Source organism: Acartia tonsa, chromosome 12 (assembly GCF_053477335.1).
Source record: "Acartia tonsa isolate MP-2025a chromosome 12, ASM5347733v1, whole genome shotgun sequence".
Lineage (NCBI taxonomy): Eukaryota > Metazoa > Arthropoda > Copepoda > Calanoida > Acartiidae > Acartia > Acartia tonsa.
In genome coordinates, this window is record NC_137271.1 from 22431111 (window position 1) to 22455212 (window position 24102).

General features: G+C 32.5%; 3 protein-coding genes across 3 annotated transcripts in view; all 3 read left to right on the forward strand.

Moving 5' to 3' along the window:
* Positions 1-2170: 2170 nt before the first annotated feature.
* On the forward strand, positions 2171-14668 carry LOC145333254 (protein dachsous-like). Its single transcript, XM_080178388.1, has 4 exons — positions 2171-2540; positions 3386-3470; positions 13165-13374; positions 14522-14668. Exons 1-4 carry the CDS (start codon positions 2314-2316, stop codon positions 14666-14668), a joined length of 669 nt encoding a protein of 222 aa, XP_080034514.1. The 5' UTR covers positions 2171-2313.
* Positions 14669-15097: 429 nt separating this feature from the next.
* Positions 15098-22876, forward strand: LOC145333255 (protocadherin gamma-C3-like). Its single transcript, XM_080178389.1, has 3 exons — positions 15098-15210; positions 21959-22127; positions 22702-22876. The coding sequence occupies exons 1-3, from the start codon at positions 15117-15119 to the stop codon at positions 22874-22876; spliced, it is 438 nt and encodes a 145-aa protein (XP_080034515.1). The 5' UTR covers positions 15098-15116.
* A 768-nt stretch (positions 22877-23644) lies between these two features.
* Positions 23645-24102, forward strand: part of ds (dachsous cadherin-related 1) — a 136048-nt gene continuing 135590 nt past the window's right edge. The window contains exon 1 of the mRNA XM_080180354.1: positions 23645-23863. The gene's annotated coding sequence lies outside the window, so the exon portion shown is untranslated. The remainder of the gene's footprint in view (positions 23864-24102) is intronic.

Genomic DNA, 24102 nt, shown 5'->3' on the forward strand with positions numbered 1-24102 from the left:
AAAGGAGCTAAAAAATATGTAGTATTCAGGAAGGAAGGGAACATTAGTCTTAAATTATCCGGGTACCCAAAATTTTATTCCATCTTGATTGATTGTTTTAGGCTACAGTGTCCAAACTTTCCAACCAATAATTTGAATAACTAAAAGGTTAATTTAGTTCATCATCACTGAGGATTTACAACGATCTATGGTCTTATCCCTTGTGAACTCTGGTAGTATTTTAGACATCTAGGCTAAAAAACGATACTCTCAGCAACACCCTTTACCCTATACCCCAACCCCCCCATTTATACTGGATGAACGAACTTACTAATAAATAAGGTACATAATAGCAACCCAAATTTACGACAGTTTTTTTTATATTTTACCTCTTCCCTTATTCACGCTGAAATGAGAGTTTTTCCTTTTGTCTATTCCATCATCCCCTAAAAGAGAAAAAAGGGTTTGAATTATTTTTCGGGTGTTTTCATATTTCTACCATTTTACAGAAGTGGTGAACGTATATTTTACAGCGGATGGCTTAGTCTTCAAAAAATAGCCTAAACCCTCCATGAACCAAAAAACAAGCTTCCTTTAAAATTTAGAAATGTATGTATAAGCTGTTCACGAGATCTAAACGACCATAAAGACAGGCTACATTAAGATACTTTAGTATCCTATTGTCCTGTTGTCTGTTGCTTAAGATTTCGATTGAATTTTTCATTTCAGGGAAGTTTCACAAAGGTCCGGAACGGTTATAGGCTTTTTTTATTCTAGATACTTTTGGAGCAGCAACTAGTAACGAATAAACCGCGTCTTCAAAAGTGGCTAAAATTCTGAAATTTTTTGATGGTTTTGCATTGACGTCATTCGTTGAGAGGTAGACATGAAATTATTGGATTCCAAGTAGTCAATTATAGGTCGCTCACATTAATTTTGATATTTGTATATCTACATACCAACATATGTGTACATTAAGATCTCACCAACCGCTGGACCGATAAGGTTCCTCCCCTTATCCTCCCTAGAGAAATCGTGTCCGGAAAAAATGTATCACTTTTTTACTTATGATCTTTTAAACTGAAATGAAAATTGGAGATTCGGACTTGCCCTCAACTAAATTGCTTGTATAGATTTTGAAGTAAGTCTTTGAGGTCGTCAATTACAGACAACTAGAAAAAATGAACCAAAGTTTTCAAAACTTAGAGGATTTTTAGATATTGATTCAAGAAAATAACTTTTTTGGGGGGGATTAAGTGTGTTTTTTAAATCAAGTTTTTCGTAAGATCTAGCTAACTGCTCGAATGGAATAAAGATTAAAAAATGAGATTTTTAATAAACCTATTCCAGCAGGTTTTATGCTATTTTGCGAGATGAAATTACTCAATCCATCGACAGAGACTGGACATTGGACTATGAATTATTCTGATACTCAACGTTTTATAAATACATTATCTTGTTCTTTGGGTACTGTAAATAAATTTTTTATTTATTGCTTACAAACTAGAAATGTTCTATTTATCCCAATTATTTCAATCTACAGAAGGATATTTATCTGTTAAGACACATAATCAATTCTATTGTGAAATTATAATCCTTCCAAAAAGGCAAGTATTGGAAATACAGTGTTAAAAAGTCAATTACCCATAGAAAAAAAAATTGGGCCATTACTCATACATATATATATACAAATGTCTGGGATTTTAAGGGATAAGACATTGGACTATATATGGACTAACATCCCTAATGATGTAAGACAAAATAACACCTTCTGTAGACTAGATTATTGGTTAAAAAGTTTGGACACTACTAGTTAGGAAAAGACAATGAATAAGATTTACGTATATATATAAAAACTTTGGGTACCAGTGTAATTTACAGGCTAATGTCCCCTACCTCTCTGACAAATGCACACAGCTATACTTGTTTGGCAGACAAAGGAATGAAACAAGAATAATTATGTTCATAAGCTGTTCATCCAAAAAAAGACTAAATAAGTGCCAGTTTAGGTCTTATAACTCCACCACCTTCTTTTTTTTATATAAATTAAAAATAAAGGGGGTTTAGTTTGTGTTATGATACGACTAAACATAGGCGGGTGGTCCTAACCCTGCGGGGCCTATTCCTTTGGCAACCCAGTACCCAGCATAACCTAACCTAAAATATAATAAATCTATTTTGTCCTCAGAAACTGCCAAATGGCATCGACGACAGCCTAAATCAAAACCAGCCAACCTAACCAGTACAAAAAAGGATGAAAAATCCACAAATTATCACAACCAACGGACAAGATTAAAATTGCAAAGCTACGCTGTGATTAACATCAGCGCAAAAATGTTATACTTGATCATTTTGGTGATTTGCGCTAGAAGCGCAAATTGTGAATACGTTAAAAACTTTAAGATCGAGGAGAGTGTGCCGATCGGCACACGGATAGGCTATATTGGCACACCGGTGCCAGGCCAGCCGCGCCCGCCAGGCCCGCCGTACCTAGTCGTGCCGTCCGCCGATTCGCCGATTGCTGATGACTTAGATGTGGACCAAAACACCGGAGAAATTAGGTGAGTTTTATAATTTTTTTATCTACTCAGGGAGGGAGGGGACATTGGAGTTAAACTTATGCGAGTACTCAAAGTTTTATGAATTTGTTCTCTCATTAAAACGTAAATGAATTCTTTTAAATGTTTATTGGATTGGAGAAACTAGCAGTATTCTTGATTTAATCTACAGAAGGGTTTTTTTGTTGATCTTAATTTTAGGTGTACAACAATTTATCTTTTATTGTCCTATTCCTCAATATCACTTGTTTTTGTTAAAATTATTTTATGTCCGTACGTCCTTCTCTGTTCTTTGTTTTCTTGTTGATTGACAGTTTTAAAAATTTAAACATTAATATAAAACTAAATTGCTAATTACTTAAATAGTGTTGAATATTATTGTACAACTTATGTATTCAAGTATGGCTTTATGTCAATTAAGCTATGAGGGTCAAAGTATTAAAATTGTAATCCTTCTTTTGGCATATTTAAGGCTATTTCATATTTTGCAAGACGATTATTATGCTTAACCGATCTAGAGGGTATGAAAAATGAAAAATAAACTGATATTTTGCAGTAGAATTATGTTGCTTAATTGAGAGAAAGAAGTATATAGTAAGAATTAACTCATGTTTTGATGTATTGATATTTTGCTTGACTGAGAGAATAAGAATATTCAATAATTAACTCAAATTTTTCAGGACAAATATTGTGCTTGACCGAGATAGCAAAGACACTTAAGATTAAGTCATATTTAAACTATACACATTTTACTTCGCTTAAAAACAAAGAAAAATTAATGATTAGTACAGATAAATGATTAACTCATATTTTGCAGTACATAGTAATGATAAACTCATTATTTTCAGGACGAATATTGTGCTTGACAGAGAAAGCAAAGACAAATACAGATTCAGTGCAATTCCTCTTACAGAAGAAGGAGAGACGATAAAGGTAAGAGAAGATTACATTTTCTGAAAATGTCATTCATTTTAATGATGAAAAGTGCAATGGAGGTTAATTTACTTTACGACCCTTTCTTTCCCCATTTATTATACCTATAGAAGCTATTTAAGCATACTACTTATTTGTAAATGATATCTTGAAATGTTTTTAAAAATTGGAAAATTTTTACCAAAAAACTATCCATTTGTTTTATTTGGCAATTTTCATCAAAGTGTCTTGTTGAGCATTGAAAACTCTGCATCATTCTGATATTTGAAATTAATTGGAAAAAAGGGCGAGGGGGGTTAGTTTATGATTTTTTTTAAAAATTTGGGTTAGGTTAGTAAGCTCCCGTAACTCAGGGGTTAGACATAGGGAAAATACTCCCCCCCCCCTCTCACCTTATTTTTATTTATTTTAGAAATAAGAGAAGGGGGTCAGCGTTCGATAGGCACTTTGAGGGAAAGCACCGCTATTTCTTCTACTTCCTATTTTTATTAAGATATTATTATTATTTGAATTTTAATCCAAACATGACTATTGCTAAATATATATATGAGACATTGTCATTTACAATCATATTAAACTGCATGACATAGATTTCTAGCTCAGACATATACAGGGTGTTGCAAAAAATACATTTCCGGGTATTTTTTACCAAACACTTTTATGAAGCACAGCTTCTCTAAAATTAAATTATGTCTTGTCATCATTTAAGAATCGTATTAAAGAATCACATGAATTAATTCCTAATATAAAATTTTTCAAAGAAGGTGTTTCAACTTTTTCACTTTTTATTTAAGATAGCTAGCCGGCTCTTTTAGTAAGTAGTAGATGTAAAATTTTTCATAGAATTCAGATATGCAATCGGTTTTTTGTAGACCTTTTATTTTTAAAGTAATTTAAGTTTAAAAAAAAAATAATTAAGTCGGTTTTAAGGTACTAAAATGCAACAAAATAAAAGAAGAAAATGGCCAGTATGAACAAAAATAGTAAGATCTTTAATTTGACACCTTACTTTTAAAATTCTGTTGAGTAATTATTGAAAAAATCAATTTTTTTAATCTCGGTTTAATAGAAACTTTAAACCTAAATATTTTATCAAACAGACATAAAAAATATGGGTTCATATATACCTTTAGAATCAGAAAAATATTACGAATCCATTCTAAGCGAAATTGAAAAAGTTTTAAAAAATTGTAATAAAAAATAAAAAAAATAAAAAGTTTATTTTAAGAATTGTAACTACTAAACTAGCCAATCACAAATCGCGAAAATTGACGAATCGCGAAGCTTAACCTATAAAGTTAACCAATAGAATGGCCAAAAAAAAAGGAGAACGTTCATACAATATATAAAATAGATACTACAATAAATATAGTGATATTACAGAACATGTAAAGAATGAAAAATTATGAACAAATATGCATCAGTCTGTTTATAAACTTCAAAACAATGCAGTTAAAAATACATTATTGTTTCTTGTGTTTAAAAAATATCTGCTACATTGCATTGTCTTTTGTTTAGGTTTTGTTCAGGTTTTATTCAAGCTAACCCTTTAAAGCCGAAAATTATGATTCTTAAAATAAACTTATATTTTTATTTTAGTTTTATAAAAGTTTTTCAATTTTGCTTAGACTGGATTTGTATTATTTTTCTCATTCTAAAAGTATATATGAACACATACTTTTTATGCCTGTGAGAGGATATTTTTAATTTCAAAGTTTTGATTAATCCGAGGTTAACAAAATAGATTTTTTCAATAATTACTTAACAGAATTTTAAAAGTAAGGTGTCAAATTAAAGATCTTACTATTTTTGTTCATGCTGGCCATTTTCTTCTTTTATTTTGTTGCGTTTTAGTACCTTAAAACCGACTTAATTATTTTTTTTAAAAACTTAAATTACTTTAAAAATAAGAGGTCTATAAAAAAACCGATTGCATATCTGAATTCTATGAAAAATTTTACATCTACTACTTACTAAAAGAGCTGGCTAGCTATCTTAAATAAAAAGTGAAAAAGTTGATACAACTTCTTTGGAAGAAAAAAAATTCCTGAGAGAATTCTACCAAAAAAAATTAATATTTATGACACCCTGTATATTATTATTATCCAGCCCAAAATTTAAGAATGTTCAAACGAATTCGCCAAAATACATTCTTTAGAAGGATCTTGCCACTGCTGAACCTATATGGTTCTCCTTTACATTGTTGCTTCTCATATCTCATAGGGCTAAGGAAGGTTTATAACTTTTTTTTGGGAAGGGTAACACAACCTTCATAAAAAAGATTGTGTTTGTTTCTTATTAAAACTAAAACAGATTTTTATTTATGGGGTAGGGAGAAGAAAGTCGACAAAACCCATCCACTTTTAATTTGCAAAGCTGCTCTAATTTTCAAAAATAGGTTTTGTGTTACATTAAAAGAACTTTCATGCATTCTTGGGCTGGAGGAATAGAATAATGAATGATAATTCATTCTTCTACTTCTTTTAGCCTAATTCTAAACTTATAAAGCTTTTTTTGGCTGTAACGAAGGATCTCGCTAACCGCTGAACTGATATGGTTCTCCTTTACAAAGATGCTTCTTATATGTCCTAAAATGGTTTAAGGCTATTTTATTTTGTTAAAAAAGGATGGGCATGGTTTTCTGCTCTTTTTCTGCCCTTTCTTAACCTTTCGAATATATAGCCCCTAGCTGTCGCTAGTTGGTTCTTAAAGGGAGTAGCAAATGTTGTATGATAAGCTCTATTTTAGTATGTAGTACCAAAAGAACTTCATATTGGGGGAAGAAGGAAATGTGGATCAATTATTCTATCCCTTACCCCCTGCAATGATACCCAAATATGATGACAAATTTTCCACCATGACAACTAAAAATTTGTTAAAAGCATTACATTAACGCGTCCATTTAAGACCGCAAAAAACGATTAAAAATTAGGAAATATAAATAAACAGAGGGGTAGGTTTCTGGTAAAATCCGTAAAAGTTATGTGCCATAAGTTAACAACAGTAGTAGAACGATAAAAATTTATGTTAACCTTTTAAAAAAAAAATTTTGTCTATAGTTCTTTTCAATAAGAAATACACATATTTAGTCAATATTATCGTTCTACTACTTTTTTAAGCCTTAAAACACGGATTTTACCAGAAACCCTCTTTGTACACTATAGTCAATGTGAAAGTTATATTGTAGTTATAGGTTCTTGTTAGTAATGCTAATAGTGTCAAATTGTGTAATGGATAGTTCTTTAAGGCATGATAAAATTGTCTTATCGATATGAAACTGAGCACGATTATTCCTGTAACAGTGTGGTACAATTTTGAAAGCGTAGCAACTCTTGAATAATTTTGGAATGGATTTATACAGAATAAGTAATTTCGAATTTTTTGCTGTTTGTTTTTTATATTTCTTAGGGAAAAGGGACATTTGATTGTTTATTACACTAGTCTCCATAGTTTTATATTCGTTAGCTTGACATTTTTTGGAACTTTTAGTGAAATTCTAATTGGTTGGTTAATTAAGTTTAGTGTAAAAACGTTTAAAACACTAATTGTACTTCAAATAGGGCTAATATTGTGAATCGTTATTGGGGATGTGCATTAATTTATAGGTTAATATCTTATCCCTTTAGATCCCTGAAATGGTCGTCCAACAAAACTTTATTCTGAATGTCTATTTTGTTATTTTTTAAGTTGGCATTTGTTTTGGGGAAATACCTTGGTATTAAAAATATAAGAGGCCCCCTCTAAGCTCCCGGTACAGATATCAATCTTTCGTAAACAGACAGGGATCCTAAGGGATAAGATAATGAACGATAAATTGAATTACAAAAAATCCCTCCTTAGAATAATATCGTTTGCTTGAAAGTTCTTACAGTTTAATTTGATACCAAATATTAAAGATTAGATACCTCTTATTACATAGTATGTTTTAACAGGCCATCTGGTTATGGATATATAGTTGTTACGCTTCATAGTATGTGCCTTATTGTTACAGAAATCTTCACACAAAGCTTTAAAACTATGCTGTAAATGTAGAAAAGCTTCACTTTAATAGATCGACTTTTTACCAAGGATCTAAAGGGATAAGACAATGGCCGATAAATTGGTGTACATCCTAATTTATGATTAACAAAATGCCCTCTTCTTTAGATAAAATTAATGGTTGAAACGTTTGGAGACTTAATTTGATGAACCAACCATTTAAAATTCAATATAAGTCCTCAAAGTTGTTGAGCCAATGAATAATAAAACTTAGGGTACTAGTGTAATAAACAGCCCAAAGTCCCCTCTTATTCCTTACATTAAGTAAAATACAATATAAAGATAAAGACCACTTTCTTAGGTCGGCCGTAGGTCAAAAAAAAATATACGTAACGGATTTTACGATTCAATAGATGAAAGCGAAGAAATTTTGCCGTATTTTTGCTTTAAAAAAACAAGGAGAATTTTGTCCATAATTAGCACAGCAATAGCAACCAAGCTAATTTAACTGCACAATTCTTTATGACAGGCGTCGTCAATAAATCACTACATATGACTATACTTTAAATGGATCTAGTGCAGTTCATGGTAAAATGTTCTTTGTAACGATAATCTCCTAAAATTCATGAACTTTAAAGGCTGCTAACGGCCAAACGGTAAAAACCTACATATAGATTATGTTCGCACAAAATCTTAACCACTAGATCCATTTGACTTAAATGTTAGTTTGAATAGAAAATATTTTAATTTTATAACTTTACATAAATATAAGTTACTTATTTTGAAGTTTTGACAGACTGACGTATAGACATATAAACCCAAGTTATAGACTAGACTAGCTTCGCTTCTGCAAGAAAATAGAGAAAATTTTGGGTGAAAATGCACATTTCTCTCTTTACGTAATACACGGATTTGCAATAGTGAAGATTCCTTGAAATTTGAAATGGGACAAATAACAGCCCCCACCCTTAACTTAATACTTTTTATGTTCTAGTTTTAGCCTAAACAGTGTTATAACTAAAAATGTTGGCCTTGAAAATTGTCTGTAATACGATGCTATACATAATTTTAAAGTATTTATGATAACCGGTTCTAATCCAGCGGATATCAATCAGTGTAGGGATCATACTGAAAAATATTTTGATTAAGGGGGGGGGGGTGGGATTTAATACCCCCCAAACAAATATGATGGTCATTGCATCCCATTATGCGAGGAGGTCAAAACAAAGGGCAAATATTTCTGCTGGGTTGTTATACATTTCCATACGTGACAGGGATCTTAAGGGATAAGACAATGGGCGATAAATAAATGTATATTCTCATTGATGATGAACTAAATTAACCCTTCTGAAGATTTGAATGGTTGCCAATCAAGCTTTTGTATCAAGTACCTAAAGTTTTCAGCCAGTGATTGAGAGGTCGTGATATTAAAACTTTGGGTACCAGTATAATTTACCGATCAATATCCCTCATAATAGTTGCATAAATATGTTGTGTGTATTCAAAGTAGTAAGGTTTTTTTGTTTGCTGTTAAAATCTCGCTATACACTGAACCGATTGAGTTCTTCAATTAGTGTAAGCTATACATGCTACATAGACTTTAGGTTTTAGGGTTGGTTTTAGGTTATTGTATTTGAAGATTTAAATCTTGGGATGGTTTTAGACTATTTTAACTGTCCTTTTTCCTTTCCTTCATTCTCTTAATTTAGCACTACTTTTTTTATTTTCTTTTGTGTCTTTTTGCTGCTAATATGATAATTTTGTTTATCATCATTGGGAATGTATATCAATTTAATGTCTATTGTCTTATCCTTTATGATCCCTGGCGACAGAATCGTGAGCCAAAACATCGGTGAAAACATGTATATTCATTTTTACACTAAAACTTTTGGGAATAGTCCCTTTCGTAACATCGCCCCATAAGGGGCGATTCGTCGTATTTTTAAAATGGCTTTTTAGAGGTTATTTTAGGTTAGGTTAGGTTATGTTAGGTTATGTTATATTGGGTTAGGTGATTGCCCCACAGGGTTATGTAATTGGCCCTGCAGGGTTAGAGCCCGCCGCAGGGGCTAGAAATAGGAGAAAAGCTACTGTGAAAAATACGAAGAATCATAAGGTGCGATGTTACGAAAGGGACTATACCCAAACTTTTTAACGCTGCAGTTATGAAACAACAAAAAGCAAGGATGACAACATCCATAATAGCAAAGCTTACAAATTGAGGTTACATTAACAAAGTATATACCTTAAATTTTAATTTATGGATGTAAGAATCGTCTTATTGAATGTAAACCTAAAAACATGATGATTCCTGTAACTATAAAAAATTATTTTCAAATTAACTCTACAATTATTAGCAATTAAGCATATTTTTTTTTTGATGTTTTATTGTTTTAAAACAATTTTCATAAGAAACATTGACATAATGATCATATCTGTGAGTATGTCGTAAAATGTGTTTAATGGCTTTTAAAACAAAATATCAACCAATGTGTTTTATTAATTTTTTAAAAGTTTTTATCGATTTTTCGTACTTTTAAAAAATACGTTTCCATATCCCGTATTTAAGGATTTATCATACAAAGACCTTGTTGACTTTTCCACCCCACATAAGTGGTAAAAAAAAAGATTAGTGAGGGAGTTTTAGAGCCATTTTTATCCCACGGAAACAGTAGAAAACAGCTTTTGGTTGCAAACAATCCCTCCCCCCTTATAAGAATGAAAAAAGGTTATAATTTAGGTTACACTAACATTTTGTTATGAAGCTTTTTGTAGTGCCTATAAGAAAAGACGAACTTTTTTTTACTTATTGACTTTAGAAATCACAAAAAAGAGCTTTTAAATTAAATGCATTATACATATAGAAAATATTATAAAAAACAGCTAGAAATTTTAGATTATTAGTCACAAAAGACAGGATTTCACAAAAAAAACTGCATCTAAAGGGATGAGACAAAGGACGATAAATTCATATACATTCCCAATGATGATACACAAAATCAACCCTTCTATAGATTACAACTAGTGGTTGAAGAAACGATTAAACACATCACTTTATAAACCAACCAATCAATTTACAACAAAAGACTCTTAAGTTGTTGAACTAACAAATAAAACATTAATATCACACTTTTGGGACTAGTGTAATAGATTGCCTAATGCCCCTCCCCCCCCCCTGCTTTGAATCCTGAAGTATAGTACATACAAAAACAAATTTTACTGCTCTGTATGCACATCTTTTTAAGGGCTTTTAAATAGATTTCTCTTATTTCTGCACTATGACATAAAATTAGATTGAAAGCGAAGCTTTTTTTATTTAGGATTTGCTTTTACACTTTTTTGACTCGATGGACAGCACTAAACTTAATTTTAGGCATGGTAGGATTGTCCTATTAATTTTAAACCTTGCCATGGATAAGGAGACATTACTAATCTTCTTATTCGTTGGTTTAAAAAGTTGAGTTTTTAATCGTTTCAGCCAATTGTTTTAATCTACAGAAGGGGTTAATTATGTTTATCGGTATTGGAAATGTACTTTTTATTTTCCATTGACTTATACTGTAAGATCTCTGAAACCGTGCTTATAGAGTCCTGTAATAATAAAGTATACCCTTTAAAGATAGGAAGTTTTTGCCTTAAATTTCTTTAAATTCCAAATTGTTAGTTTTTTTCCATTGTGCTTTTCCCCATAATTCGTCTATTATTCTTTTAATTCTCAATTTTTCATTTTTTATGTTTTAGCAATTCGGTCAAAATTACTTATTAGCATATTAAACAAAGCTGGTATTAATTTCATGGTTTTTTTCTTAATATTTGTGGAAAATTGTCTGTAATACGATGCTGTACATAATTTTTCAGTATGGCTGAGAACCGGTTCCAATCCAGCGGATATTGATCGGTGTCGAGGCGATACTGGAAATATTTTTCTAAGACAGTATCTCCTTATTGTAAAAAGCTTTTAAGCCTTAGCGAAATTTTAAGTTTCATTCTGACAGACAGACAGACCCCAAAAAATGAATAAACGGCGATTTTGTTCCCTTTTTATTGCTGCGCTACTTTTGGACAACAAATTGAAGCTTTTGTGAATGGACACCTTTGTCATTTCTATTTTTACTAATCTGACTTGTTATTATTTCTAAAATTATAGGATCAGCTTTGGACACTCATACATAGGTCAGTTTTATTACACGGAAATATTAGCAATAACATTATCAGATGTTTTTATTGAAGGATTTTTTTCGCAATGTTTTTCGGTTCGAAGATTTTTTTCTCTCAATACCTTTCAAAAATATTGAGAAAAAAAACATTAAAAACACGGAAAAAAAACAATGAACCTAATTTTCATAGGAAATGCTAATTTTCTATTACTTGAAAATGTAGGTGGAAACATTACCTCATTTCATTCAAAGATTCAAACCAATCTTAAGGTCTTTATTATGATACGGTATGACAGAGATTCAAACAATAAATAATGGATACTCCCAGGAAGGGAGGGAACATTGAGCAATTTATTACACTATTCCCTAAAGTTATATAAAAACGATTTATCATTCGTTGGCCTAACAACTTTGGTGTCTTTTATTAAATTTTTGTTGGTCTGTTCATTAAATTCAATGTCCAAACATTTCAACAACTAATTTTAATTTACAGTAAGACCAAATTTGTGTATAATCATTGCAGATTGCCTTATCCTTTTAGATCCATAAAATACTCCCCATCTCTTAAGAAAAATACAAGGACTCCTTAAACATTCAATTTATTAGTTCCAAATCTTGGTCATCACTGAAAAAAATGACTTATAATTGTTGTCGTTAAAATGGTATTACTTTCTACTTGAGAAAATAATTAAAATCTCAGTAGCGCAGCTACTCTTAATATAGAGTTGACCGTTTGTCTGTCTGTCTGTCTGTTTGTTTGGTTCAATAAAGCACGCTATATTACATAGTTAATATTTCTTTTTTCCTACTCCCGCTTTAACCTTTAGATGTAAATAAACCCGTACAGACCAATACACACACGAAACTCACACATTAATGGATTTTTCATATGTGGAGATTATCGCGTACCCTGATAAAATGGTTCTCCCAGCGGGCTAATAAAACAATACTCTCCATCCCCTCCCTGTAGGATCTCATACCAATCCCTCCCCTGACCTTGAAGTTATTTTCAAGACTTTATTAGCAACCTAAATTGACGACAAATATTCCCCTGTCACAATATCCACGTAATTTACAACGCAATTGACAAAAACACAACCACTTTTTGTCAAAAACACAGTTGTTGTATTTTTGCTAGTGGTAAAAGTGGCAGCACCCCTTTTCATTTAACTAATTAGTTTATCAAATTACGTTTTAAAGAAAATTTAATTATTTTATTTAAATGTAATTTGAAAATTATATCTTTAAAAGAAACAGGATTTAGAATATAATTAACTAATGAATCAAATTAAATTATTTAGAAAAGATTTTGTTTATTAAGAATCTAATTCATAATATTAAAAAATATACGACGATAACAACATCCTTACCCTATCTCTTTAATCTATCTACCAATTAGTTTATCTGTCAATCAATAATTTTATCTATCATTCATTCAATCTATTTATCAATCTATCTATAAATCTATCTACCAGTCTATCTATTAATCTATCTATCAATTTTAGTTTTTATTCTTTCCACCAATCTATTGTATTCTTATCTAATTTTATCTATTTTAGGTCACTATCGAAGTAGAGGACGTAAATGACAACCGGCCGACGTTCCCCCAGTCCAGTTTCACCGTCGAGCTGCCGGAAAACGCGCCGAAAGATTCAAAGCGCCGGCTACCAGCGGCGATTGATCAGGATTTGGGAATATTCAACACCCAACGTTATATTATAACGTCTGGCAATGTGGGGAACGCGTTTAGACTGTCCACGAGAAATAAGGCAATGATGATTTTTGTGAAATAATTAATTTTATCTATCTTTTTCTAGTAGCGTAGCTAATCTGTAAGAAAGATATTTCCGTTTTACTGTCATTTTTTATCGTTTGTTTGTTTGTTTAGCCCGTTTCTACTCATCCGTTATCATTATTGTTTTTTATCGTTTTGATATTGGCTGTAACTTTGTACCTTAAAGGAAGCCTGCAAGAAATACCACGCTTTAACTGCTGAAAGACTGCCACAAGTAGACCAAATACCCCAAATTTGAAGCCTTCAGCTTCTATAACAAAAAAGTTCTAGGCATTTTAAAATGACATTTTATGTACAATGGAAATTTTGAAAGAATTGCAATGCTCATGTTGAAAACTTTAAAATTAAACTACGTGGCCTAGAAACAAAATTATAAGCTTATTTTTGTCATAAATTTAGGTTTCCAGTAACTAATTATATTTTTACGATACAAATACCCATTTTTATAGTCAAAATCATTAAAAAAAATTAAGTTTTACTTGCGTTGTACCGAATGTACTGTAGCCAATCAGAAGGCTGAATCAGCTTAACAACCAATCACAGCTAAGCTTGTATTAGTTTACCCCTTTGTTTCCGCTATGATTTTCGTTTAAAAATGCAATTTAAATCGAATTTTTTTCATAGATTTTGACTATGAAATGTGGTGTTTTTATTGTAAAAATGTAATCAGTTACAGGCAATCTAAGTTTCTGACAAAGATAAGGTTATAATTTTATGTCTAGGCAACGTAATTTAATATTGTTTTTTCTTTTATGAGCATTGGAAATCTTTCAAAAATTCCATTGTACTTAAAATGCTATTTTGAAATGCCTAGAACTTTTTTGTTATTGAAGCTGAAGGCTTATAATTTGGGGTATTGGGTCTTCTTGTGGCAGTCTTTTAGCAGTTAAAGCGTGTTATTTCTTGCAGGCGTCCTTTAAATAGCCGAAAATTAAAATGGGCATCTAGCAAAAAAATCATTCCAATATGCATTTGAATCTAATTATTTTCCAGACTTTGTGTCTTAATTCTTCATTTTACGATCCGCAGAAAGCTGTCTTTAATGAGATGCACTAAATAATTATTTATACAAAAATTTTATTTATTTCTAATATAACAAAAAGTCATCAAAAACTTTAAAGGACGGAATCCTGAACCTGGACCTGATTGTGAATGGCTACCTGGATCGTGAGACTGTGGACAAATACAGCCTTGTTATTGAGGCCCAGGATGGCGGTAACCCACCAATGACTGGCGTTCTAAACGTGGATGTTAATATACAGGAATGAATATGTTTTATTAGTCTTTAAAAGTCAGGGTTTTTAAGGGATAAGACATTTGATGCTACTTTGATGCACATTCTTAATTATACAAAATTACCCTTCTATGATTAATAGTATTAATTAAGAAGTTTTGTAACTTCTAGTTTGAACCAACCAATTGAGGTTTAATAAAAGTACACAACGTTTTTAAGCCAACAGATGAAAGAAAAAGCTTTGGGAACCCGTATAATTTACAGTCCAATGTCCCCTTCCTCTCTGTTTTCTACCCAAAGATTTATGAACATGTTATCCCATTCGATGGCTTAAAAACTTTGGGGACATATGTTCAATAACTTTTTATCATTATAAGAGGTGTTCAATAACTTACCGGCCAACGTCTTATCCCTGAATCATATTTATATAGAGAGACTATTAAAGTATTTATTGAAAACAGGATTTGAACGACAACGCGCCGATGTTTAGCGAGCAACGGTATTACACATCAGTACCGGAGAACGCGACTGTCGGCTCCAAGATAATCACAGTTACCGCCGTAGACCCGGATCAAGGTGAGTTAGATAGATAAACAGATCTATAGTATAGAATATAGTGTTTTACTCTAATGGTAGATAGATATATGAATTAGATAGCCTGGATAGGTGGAGATATAGATAATTAGATGAATAGTTAGGTGGTTAAATAGAGGAATATATAGTTAGTTAGATAGAAAGATAGATAGACAGATAGAAAGTTTTTAAAAAAATAGATAGATGGTTTAATAGATAAAAAGATAGTTACTCATCGCTGAATATCACATTTTCAATAGCTCTTTAAATTTTAATCAAATTATTTCAAAATTTGTTACGAACAAATATTTGGTATAGAGTAGCTTTGCTACTTTTGGTGGTTTTTATGTAGAATTTAAATGGTAAAACTTCATTAATCTTTTGAGGATTCATTTGTTTTGATTGGGAGCACTGATTTCTAGAGAAAGAAGGTGGGCATCAATTTCCGCATGTGTAGCAATTATTAATACAGCCCAAATTGTCTATTCCATTGGCTTTACTATAATCAACCCCCCCCCCCTTATGATATTTTTTTTATTTTTTTCGTCGATTTACAAGGGAAGGAGGGGTGTAAATTACACTAGCACCCAAAGTTTTAAGAATGCTATTTTATGACTTGACTTAAATTTTGGATAATTTCATTAAATTATGATTGGTTGGTTCCAAACTAATAGTTCCAAACTTTTCTATCAACTATTTAAATCTAGAGGGGGGGTAATTATGTTTGTCATCATAGCGGATATACATTAATTTGTTTTTAATTCTGTCTTGTCCCAGGAATCTGCATATTTGACAATATGCGGAGGTGAATATGCACCCATAAAAAAAGGGGGCATCTTAGAACAATTTAGAAAGTTGTCTTATTATTTTGTTTCTATTTACCAGGTATAGGAGTTATAGAACAATGAAAAATATTCTACAAAATTCTAAAGTTAAATTATGTCCCGGCAAACAATAGGCTAAATCCTATACAATATCCTAGGCTAAGCTAGGAGTTAGGGTTACCTTAGAAACCTTATGAAACTCTAAATTATAGACTAGTTACAGGATTTGGCCTAATAATTAGTTTTTTTTTTATTTTAAAATATAAGATAGTTTTTTTAGCAAAATATACGTTTTTCTTTAAATAAGATAAATTTATCTCCCATTGACCTAAAACAGTGAGATACAATAGTAAATAATTTAATAAGCTGCATCCATGTTATGCCATTTAATTATTCTATGGAGGTCACCTACCTTAGGTGTCTTACATGCATTGGAACAAAATAAAAGCAAACAGCAAAGAAATACATTCCTACGTTTTCCAGTATGGTTTTTCAGTTCTCAGCCATACAGAGTAAGCATGCATAGCATCTTATTACAAACAATTTTCAACGAATATCGAAATAAAAATCATGAAATTAATACCATTTTAATATCCGCTGAAAGCTGACTATAATACGATACGAAAAACAAGGATGACAACATCCATAAGTAGCGAAGCACAAAAAATCGTGGATGGAAATACGTAAAAGTAGATTTAAAGTGTATTTATTAAAAAGAAGAATAGATTTATTGGAGAAAATAAACACGAAACCTTGTTTTATTTTTAATGATGACGACGGTCAAAGTAGATTACATAAAAGATTCTCATAACAATGGGAAAAATTATTTTGATACTGATATCCCAAAAAAGTTTGAAAATTGGACCAAAAACACCAAATATATGGGAAAATGTGTAAAAACATATAAAAATAGCCAAAAACCTGATAAAAGGCAGTCTGACCGCCATGGTTGTTTTCTTTAAACGACGGGAAATTTGATCTATAACTAAAAAAAGTTTGAAAATCGGACCATACACACTGAAGATATGGAGAATAATGTTAAAAAAATACAAAAATAGCCTAAAACCTGCAAACGGGCAGTCTGGCCGTCATCGTTGTTTTCTTTAAACGACGGGAAATTTAATTCTTATATCTATAACTGAAAAAATTTTGAAAATTGGACCATAAACACTGAAGATATGCAGTGGAAATGTAAAAAAATACAAAAATAGCCTAAAACCTGCAAAATGGCAGTTTGGCCGTCATGATTGTTTACTGTAAACGACAGGAAATTTAATTTTGATATCAATAACTGAAAAATTTTTTAAAATAGGACCATAAACACTGAAGATATGGAGAAAAATGTGAAAAATACAAAATAGCCTAAAACCTGCCAAAAAGCGGTCCGACCGCCCTTGATGTTTTATAGTTAATTGTGCTCCTTATTAATGGGAATGTTGTCAAAAAATTTCAGCTGTCTATCTTTAATAGGAGCCGAGAAAATCACGTTTCCCCTATTCTGTCTCATGACGGACAGACGGACGGACATTGTGAATTATAGAGTAGCTTCGCTACTAATAACTGTTGTCCACTTATATAATTTTTTATCAAAATATGTGTTTGTTATGGTCTAATGGTGTAACTCACTGGACATAAAGACACACACACATCATGATAATTTATACGATAGAAAGCATATTGTCTAAGGTTGATTTAAGTAATTAATGATTTTAAGAAAAATCATTACAGACTTTATATATATTAATGAAGATTTGTGAATGTTAATAAGTTGCACCTGCGTTTGGACTACTTTAAATAATAAATCCAAATACCCATTTAACAAAGCAGCAGTAGTTCTCATTTTAATATCTTTTGTTTGTCCGGGTTTTTAAATAAAAAGCTTTAATGTTTGTTTTTCTGATTATTTGCCCTGCTTAAAATGACCATAGACTTAATTAATTAACAAAATCAATTATTTTGTTTGAAGGGGGGGGGGGGTCAAATGCCCCTAGACGTCAAAAGAGAAAGGAGGGTTGTTTTTAAAAAGAAGTAAATTCATTTAGTAAATTAAATAGCCGATTAAGGGCTAAAAAAACATTTAATGGGGGGTCTGTCTGTCTATATGTGAGTCTGCACCAAAAATCTCGCTAACCGCTGAACCAATATGTTTCTCCTTTACAATGGAGCTTCTCATAGGTCCCGGGAAGGTTTATAACTATATCGAGGGAGGGCACCACTACCCTCCTAAGATAAATCGTCCCTAGAAGATTGAAATAGTTATTTCACGTATCGTACTATAAACAGCTTTCCGCAGATATAGATTGTACAATTATAAGTTTAAGTTTTTTAGCCCCGAGAGGCCGAAGGCACGGGCTAAAAAGCTGGTTTGATCTTATAATTTTTCATTTTTATATTCGCAGAAAGTTAAAAATACGATGCTAGACATAGTTTTTTCGTATGGATGAGAACCGGTTCTTATCCACCGGATTCGAATGAAAACGGAAAAGGTTGTTATCCGTTTTTGTCAGGGAGGTGGGGGACATGGGACATTTTATTCAATATGATTTGGTTGTACAATCCTACAGTTCAATATCTTAACCTTTTTAATAATTTAAATCTACAGACAGGGTTAGTTTTGATTATTATAATCGGGGATGTATTATAATTTATTTTCTATTGTCTTATCCCCTTAAATCCCTGGCACGTCCCTATCTTAGGATCTTGGTCCCCTTATCTCTTTCTCACAGGGCTTCTAGGGGATAAGACAATGGATGATAAATTGATGTACACTCCAAGTTTTGATAAACAAAACCACCCCATCTGTAGATAATACTATTGGTAAAAAAGTTTGGACACTGTCAATTTGTACCAACCATCAAGATTGAAAGAATTTTCCCAAATTTTGTTCCAACGAATTAAAGAACGGGATCTATTATAATTTTCAATTCAATGATGATAAATTAAGCTTACCCTACTCTAGAGTTCATCACAAACAATTAATCTACAAGCAAAATCTTTTTCCTAATGAATAATGATTGTAAACTACCAGAGACAGAATTTAATGCGAACTTGTTGGGTGAAAGATTTATTTACTATCCTTGTTTTTTGGTCAGTTGAATTTGTATTGCCGAAAGTGTACACAGTTAACTCGGTGTTTCCTCATCCTATCTCAATAGTTACTACAAGCTAAAAAACTACAAACTTCCAAAAATTTGAATGTACAAACGATTATACATTATACACAAATTTTGATTTTTTGTTGGAATTTTGAAGCTTTTTTAGTTAGTAGTAAATATTGAGATAGAATGAGGAAACACCAAGGTAACTGTGTACACTTTCGGCAATTTAAATTCAACTGACCTGTTTTTATTGGGTTTAAGAGTTAATACAAAACTTCTCAATTAAATACTATTACGTCGAAGAATTTTTGTAAGATTAGTTTTGTGAGTGATAGGGCAATAGACTAGAAATTAAACTTCTTTCCTTTACATATACCTATTTGAAAAACTGGTTAGAAAAATAGTCTAAAATTAACACAGCGTAAAAAAACGATTTTGCCCAGGATTTTTAGCTTCAGATAAGAATAACCTATCTAGTAGTTCATTACATTAAAGTATCTATTGACTCTACCCAAGGACTTTATTATTTTGTTTAAAAAGATTAAATTAAGAGCAAAAATGCGCGGAAGGTTTTTTTTCCAGGGGTGATTTCTCTTGGTTGGGTGGAGGTTAGGGTTGGGTCGGATATCCGGTCTGGCCGAATATCCGGTCATTTTCAATATCCGGCCGAATACCGGATATTTAAACTATTCGGTTACATGATATCCGGCTGATTTTTGACGCCGGATATCCGGTAATTTGCCGGATATCGAACGTTGGCCAGATATCCGGCCCAACCCTAGTGAAGGTACCCTCCTGCAAAATAGTTATAAAACTCTGAAACTATGAGAAGCTATAAATGAATATGAGAACCATATCGGCCTAAGTTATTAAGCTACCGATGGACAGACAGACATCCAGCTACTTAATTTGCTGTTTAAATTTTGGTTGTAACTAAAGAACACAAATATCGTTGTCCTTCCAATTTAATTATTCAATTTAGGCTATAGAGAGGGAGAGGATAATAATAGTTAAACTATTTCAATATAGCTTCGGAACCGATTATGACTGGTTTTTTGCTATACTTTAAAATCATTTATAACATCGTATTACAGACAATTTTCTACGAAAAATAAAATAAAAATGAAATATTTTGTTAACCCAAGTCTTCGGCCCCTCTGGGTTAACGAAAATGGTTTTAATCTTATAAATTTTCATTTCAATATCCGTGGAAAACCGTCTATAATACGATACGATAAATAACTATTATACGATTCCCACCCTCCAAAAAAAAACTATTGACATACTTTTTTACTATATTTTCGTCGATTAAAAGGCATTAATAAAAAGTGTTCTTGTCTGACATAATTGACATTAAAACTACATGATTATGTTGACGAAAAATGCCATAATTCTTTAACAGGGAAGGGGTGGGGTTATTTTGTCCGACTATGCACTTTAAGGGAAACAACCGATTCTTTTTCCACCATTGACAAATCCCTGCTTCCCTGAGAAAGAGAAATTAAAACATGTGAAGGTTGACAAAAACTAATTTCCCTTCTGAATAAGATAACAGACTTGAACGGACATACGGACGTTTCAGTAAGAAAAATAACAATAGCGTAAAGTGTTACACCTGCGTTTTGTTTTATACAAATCTTTTATTTTGATATTAATTGAAAGTAAGAGGGGTAGTTTTTGTCTCTCCCCTTTGAGGAATACTAACCCTATGTGGCCTATTTCTATGGTGCACTAGCCCTGCGAGTAATCTAGTATTCAATATAACCAAACTTTACCTAAAGAAATAAACAATAAATCGAAATTTATTTAAGGGAGGGGTTTTTCCTTGCTCGACTAGGCAACTTGAGGAGATAGCGTTGCGGAGCCGTTTGATTATGGTGCGGCTCCGGCTCCAGCTCCGGCCTAAAATCAAGAAAAAATCGACATATTTTTCCCACGTCTATTTTTGACGTTTATCTAGTCCGACGCCTGAGCCGTTTTTTAACGAAAATTACGGCTCCGGCTCCAGCAAAAAATGGCGGCTCCACGGCTCCCGGCTCCGGCTCCGCAACACTGCACTGGGGGAAACTGTCCAAATTACGTTTGCTATAATTATTTTCAGTTGTTTTGTATGCTAGATAGATAAAAAATGGATAGATAGATATGCATAAAAATGGTATACACCCAAAATTTTTCTTTTAAGAAGTCACTAATTACTCGATCCAGTTTTTAACAGGGATGAAAAAATGTTTATCCCCAATGATGATAAACAAAATTACCTCCTCTGTAGAAGAAAAGTATTGGTTGAAAAGTTTGGACACTGCTAGTTTGGAAATTCAATAAAAGTACCCCAACTTTTGGGGCCAAAGAATGAGATAAAAATTCGGGTACCAGTGAAATTTACAGTCCAATGTCTCCTTCCCTGCTAATTTCTAGATCTTGTTTTATACCAGGATAGCACACTGAATAATGAAAATAAATCGTGTTAATTTATGTGTTAAATTTTACCTTTGGTAGATGGTAAATATCGAAGGGGGGGAGGGGAAAGGGATATAGAGTATTCTTTTCAGTTTACTCATTTGATGAATGATTCTAAAGAGCGAATTTTTTTGTACAATAAAAAAAATCCATTAAAAGCAGGGGAAAAGAGGGGACATTGGACTGTAAATTATACTGGTACTCAAAGTATTTTAACCACGTTGTCTTATTTGTTGCCACAAGACTTTTGGTACATTTATTGTATCTTGATTGGCAGGTTATTAACTAGTTTTGTTTATTATAATTAAGATGTTTGATCGTTCCTTGACTTTGCCATTAAGATTAAGTTTAATAGTATTATTTTTGTTTTAGGTCCTAATGGGGCAGTAACCTACTCCATTAATCGGCGTCAGTCCGACAGCCAAGAACTGTTCCGGATAGACAGCCTAAGCGGCCTGTTGGCCGTCAACAAACGGCTGGACTTTGAGTCGCGTGACAGCCACGAGTTGGTGGTGGTGGCACGCGATAACGGACAAGTCCCACAGGAAAATATAAATATGATATGATGAAATTTTGTGACGTACAGACAGATGGACGGACATATCCTATTCATAGAGTAGCTTCGCTTCTTATGAAAAATTATTTCATTGCCTGCCGATTTATGTAGAACTTGCCAGTACGCCCCTAGAGCCACTTTATTTAGAGGTGAGGGGGGGGGGGGGTAATTTGACATTCAACTTTTCAGATATTAGTAAGTAATTAGATAAAAGTGGTCATAATTGACAAAGGGTCGACTATGTCAGATGTATTACGGAAAAAAAGTATGAAAATGATAAATGTATTGGTCAGTAAACAGGTTCAGTACATTACCATGCACAGTTAGGACTTCCAGACAAAGGATTCTGCAATCAAAAGTGTTATCTAGCCATCCAAAAATATAAATAAAATCGTATTACAGACAGGGTTCCGCGAATTTTAACATACAAAAGTTTTGTTTGCTGTGGGCTAACAAAACTGGTTTTTATCTTATAATATTATTTCATTTTAATATCCGCGGAAAGCTGTCTAAAACGATGCGATAATCTAGTCTTCATCATATAATGTTTTATGATTTTACAGGAAAGCACAGCCTTTATAACGGTCAAAATAACGGATGTTAACGACAACCAGCCGCAGATTGACGTTGCCTACAAAACGGCCAATGGCCGCCCGGAAATCTACGAGGATGCGGCCGTCGGCCAGAAAATCGCCGACCTAACCGTTCAGGAAAGATACTTGATTGTTTGTTAGTAGCAAAGCTAGTCTATAATTCACTTTGACTGTCCGTCCGAATGTACGTAACGGTTTAAAGAAAATATGATTTTCTTAGCTGCTGTTTAAGATTGACTGCTGATTTAATGATAATTCTCACCAAATAGTATTCGGATCTACTGCAGTTCACGGTAAAATATTGCTGGTAACGAATATTGCCAAAAATCTATGAATTTTAAAGGCTGCTAGTTGCCAAACGGCTGAACGTACAGATCATACCCGAATAAAATAGGCCTTTTTCGCGCATTTCTCTGCACTGCGAGATAATTATGCATTATTGATTTATGGCTATTCCAGATGTAGGCCTATTGTAGGCCTTCTTATGCCGCTTAAAACTGTGTGCTGGCATGATATGTACGTTCAGCCGTCTGGCAACTAGCAGCCTTTAAAATGCATAGATTTTTTCTCTTTATATTACTTTCTATCGCTATTTCTCTATATTTATTTTTTCTCTTTAACAATCACCCTTTTCTCTATGCCAGCGACTGTGCTCTGAACATCTAAGGGATGTTTATTGAAGAACGGAGAAATAGACTAAAACCATCCCAATACTTAACTCTGAAGATAAAAAAAGCTTTAACTTAGACATTATATAATAGAATATCTCTCTCTATTAATCTGTCGATTTTCTGTATATTTATCTCCCGCTCTATCTCTTTTTTTTTCATTACAAAAACTTATCTTTTTGTAATTTTCCTTTCAATCCTCCACTAAACACAAAATAAAAAAATAATGTATCTAAACCCCACAGGATCCTGACCAACCCGACAAACTCCTATCCGACTTTGAGCTCAGCCTATCCGGACAGGGCTCGGGCACCTTCAGTCTGGAGCGGAACCCCCGTGGGGGCTACAGCCTAGTCCTGGTCAAAGGTTTGGACCGCGAGACCGTAGAGCAGTACAACCTGAAGATAGAGGCCGCGGATAGAAAGGGCGGACAAACGGCCAACCTAGATTTGGAATTGAGGTGAGTTTAATAAGGTTTAATAAGATCTAAGGTATAATACAATGGAGGACAAATTGATATACACTCCAAATTCTGACTAACTAACAAAATAATTGAAATAATTGGTTTTAATGTTTGGACACAGCTAGTTTATACAACCCAATTAAAGTACCCAAAGTTTTTAAGCCTACTCTATTTAAGATAGCGAATTTTAGTAGCGGAGCTACTCTACAATTTTCTATGTCTGTTTTGAGAATACG

Bases quoted from the DNA above. Each gene is read 5' to 3' on its own strand.
- LOC145333255 (XM_080178389.1), top strand. From the start codon at position 15,117: ATGTTTAGCGAGCAACGGTATTACACATCAGTACCGGAGAACGCGACT. The intron at 15,211-21,958 runs GTGAGTTAGATA...TTTTTGTTTTAG, and splicing joins CGCCGTAGACCCGGATCAAG to GTCCTAATGGGGCAGTAACC. The intron at 22,128-22,701 runs ACAGGAAAATAT...TTTTATGATTTT, and splicing joins CGCGATAACGGACAAGTCCC to ACAGGAAAGCACAGCCTTTA.
- LOC145333254 (XM_080178388.1), top strand. From the start codon at position 2,314: ATGTTATACTTGATCATTTTGGTGATTTGCGCTAGAAGCGCAAATTGT. The intron at 3,471-13,164 runs GTAAGAGAAGAT...TATCTATTTTAG, and splicing joins AAGAAGGAGAGACGATAAAG to GTCACTATCGAAGTAGAGGA. The intron at 13,375-14,521 runs GCAATGATGATT...AAAACTTTAAAG, and splicing joins GACTGTCCACGAGAAATAAG to GACGGAATCCTGAACCTGGA.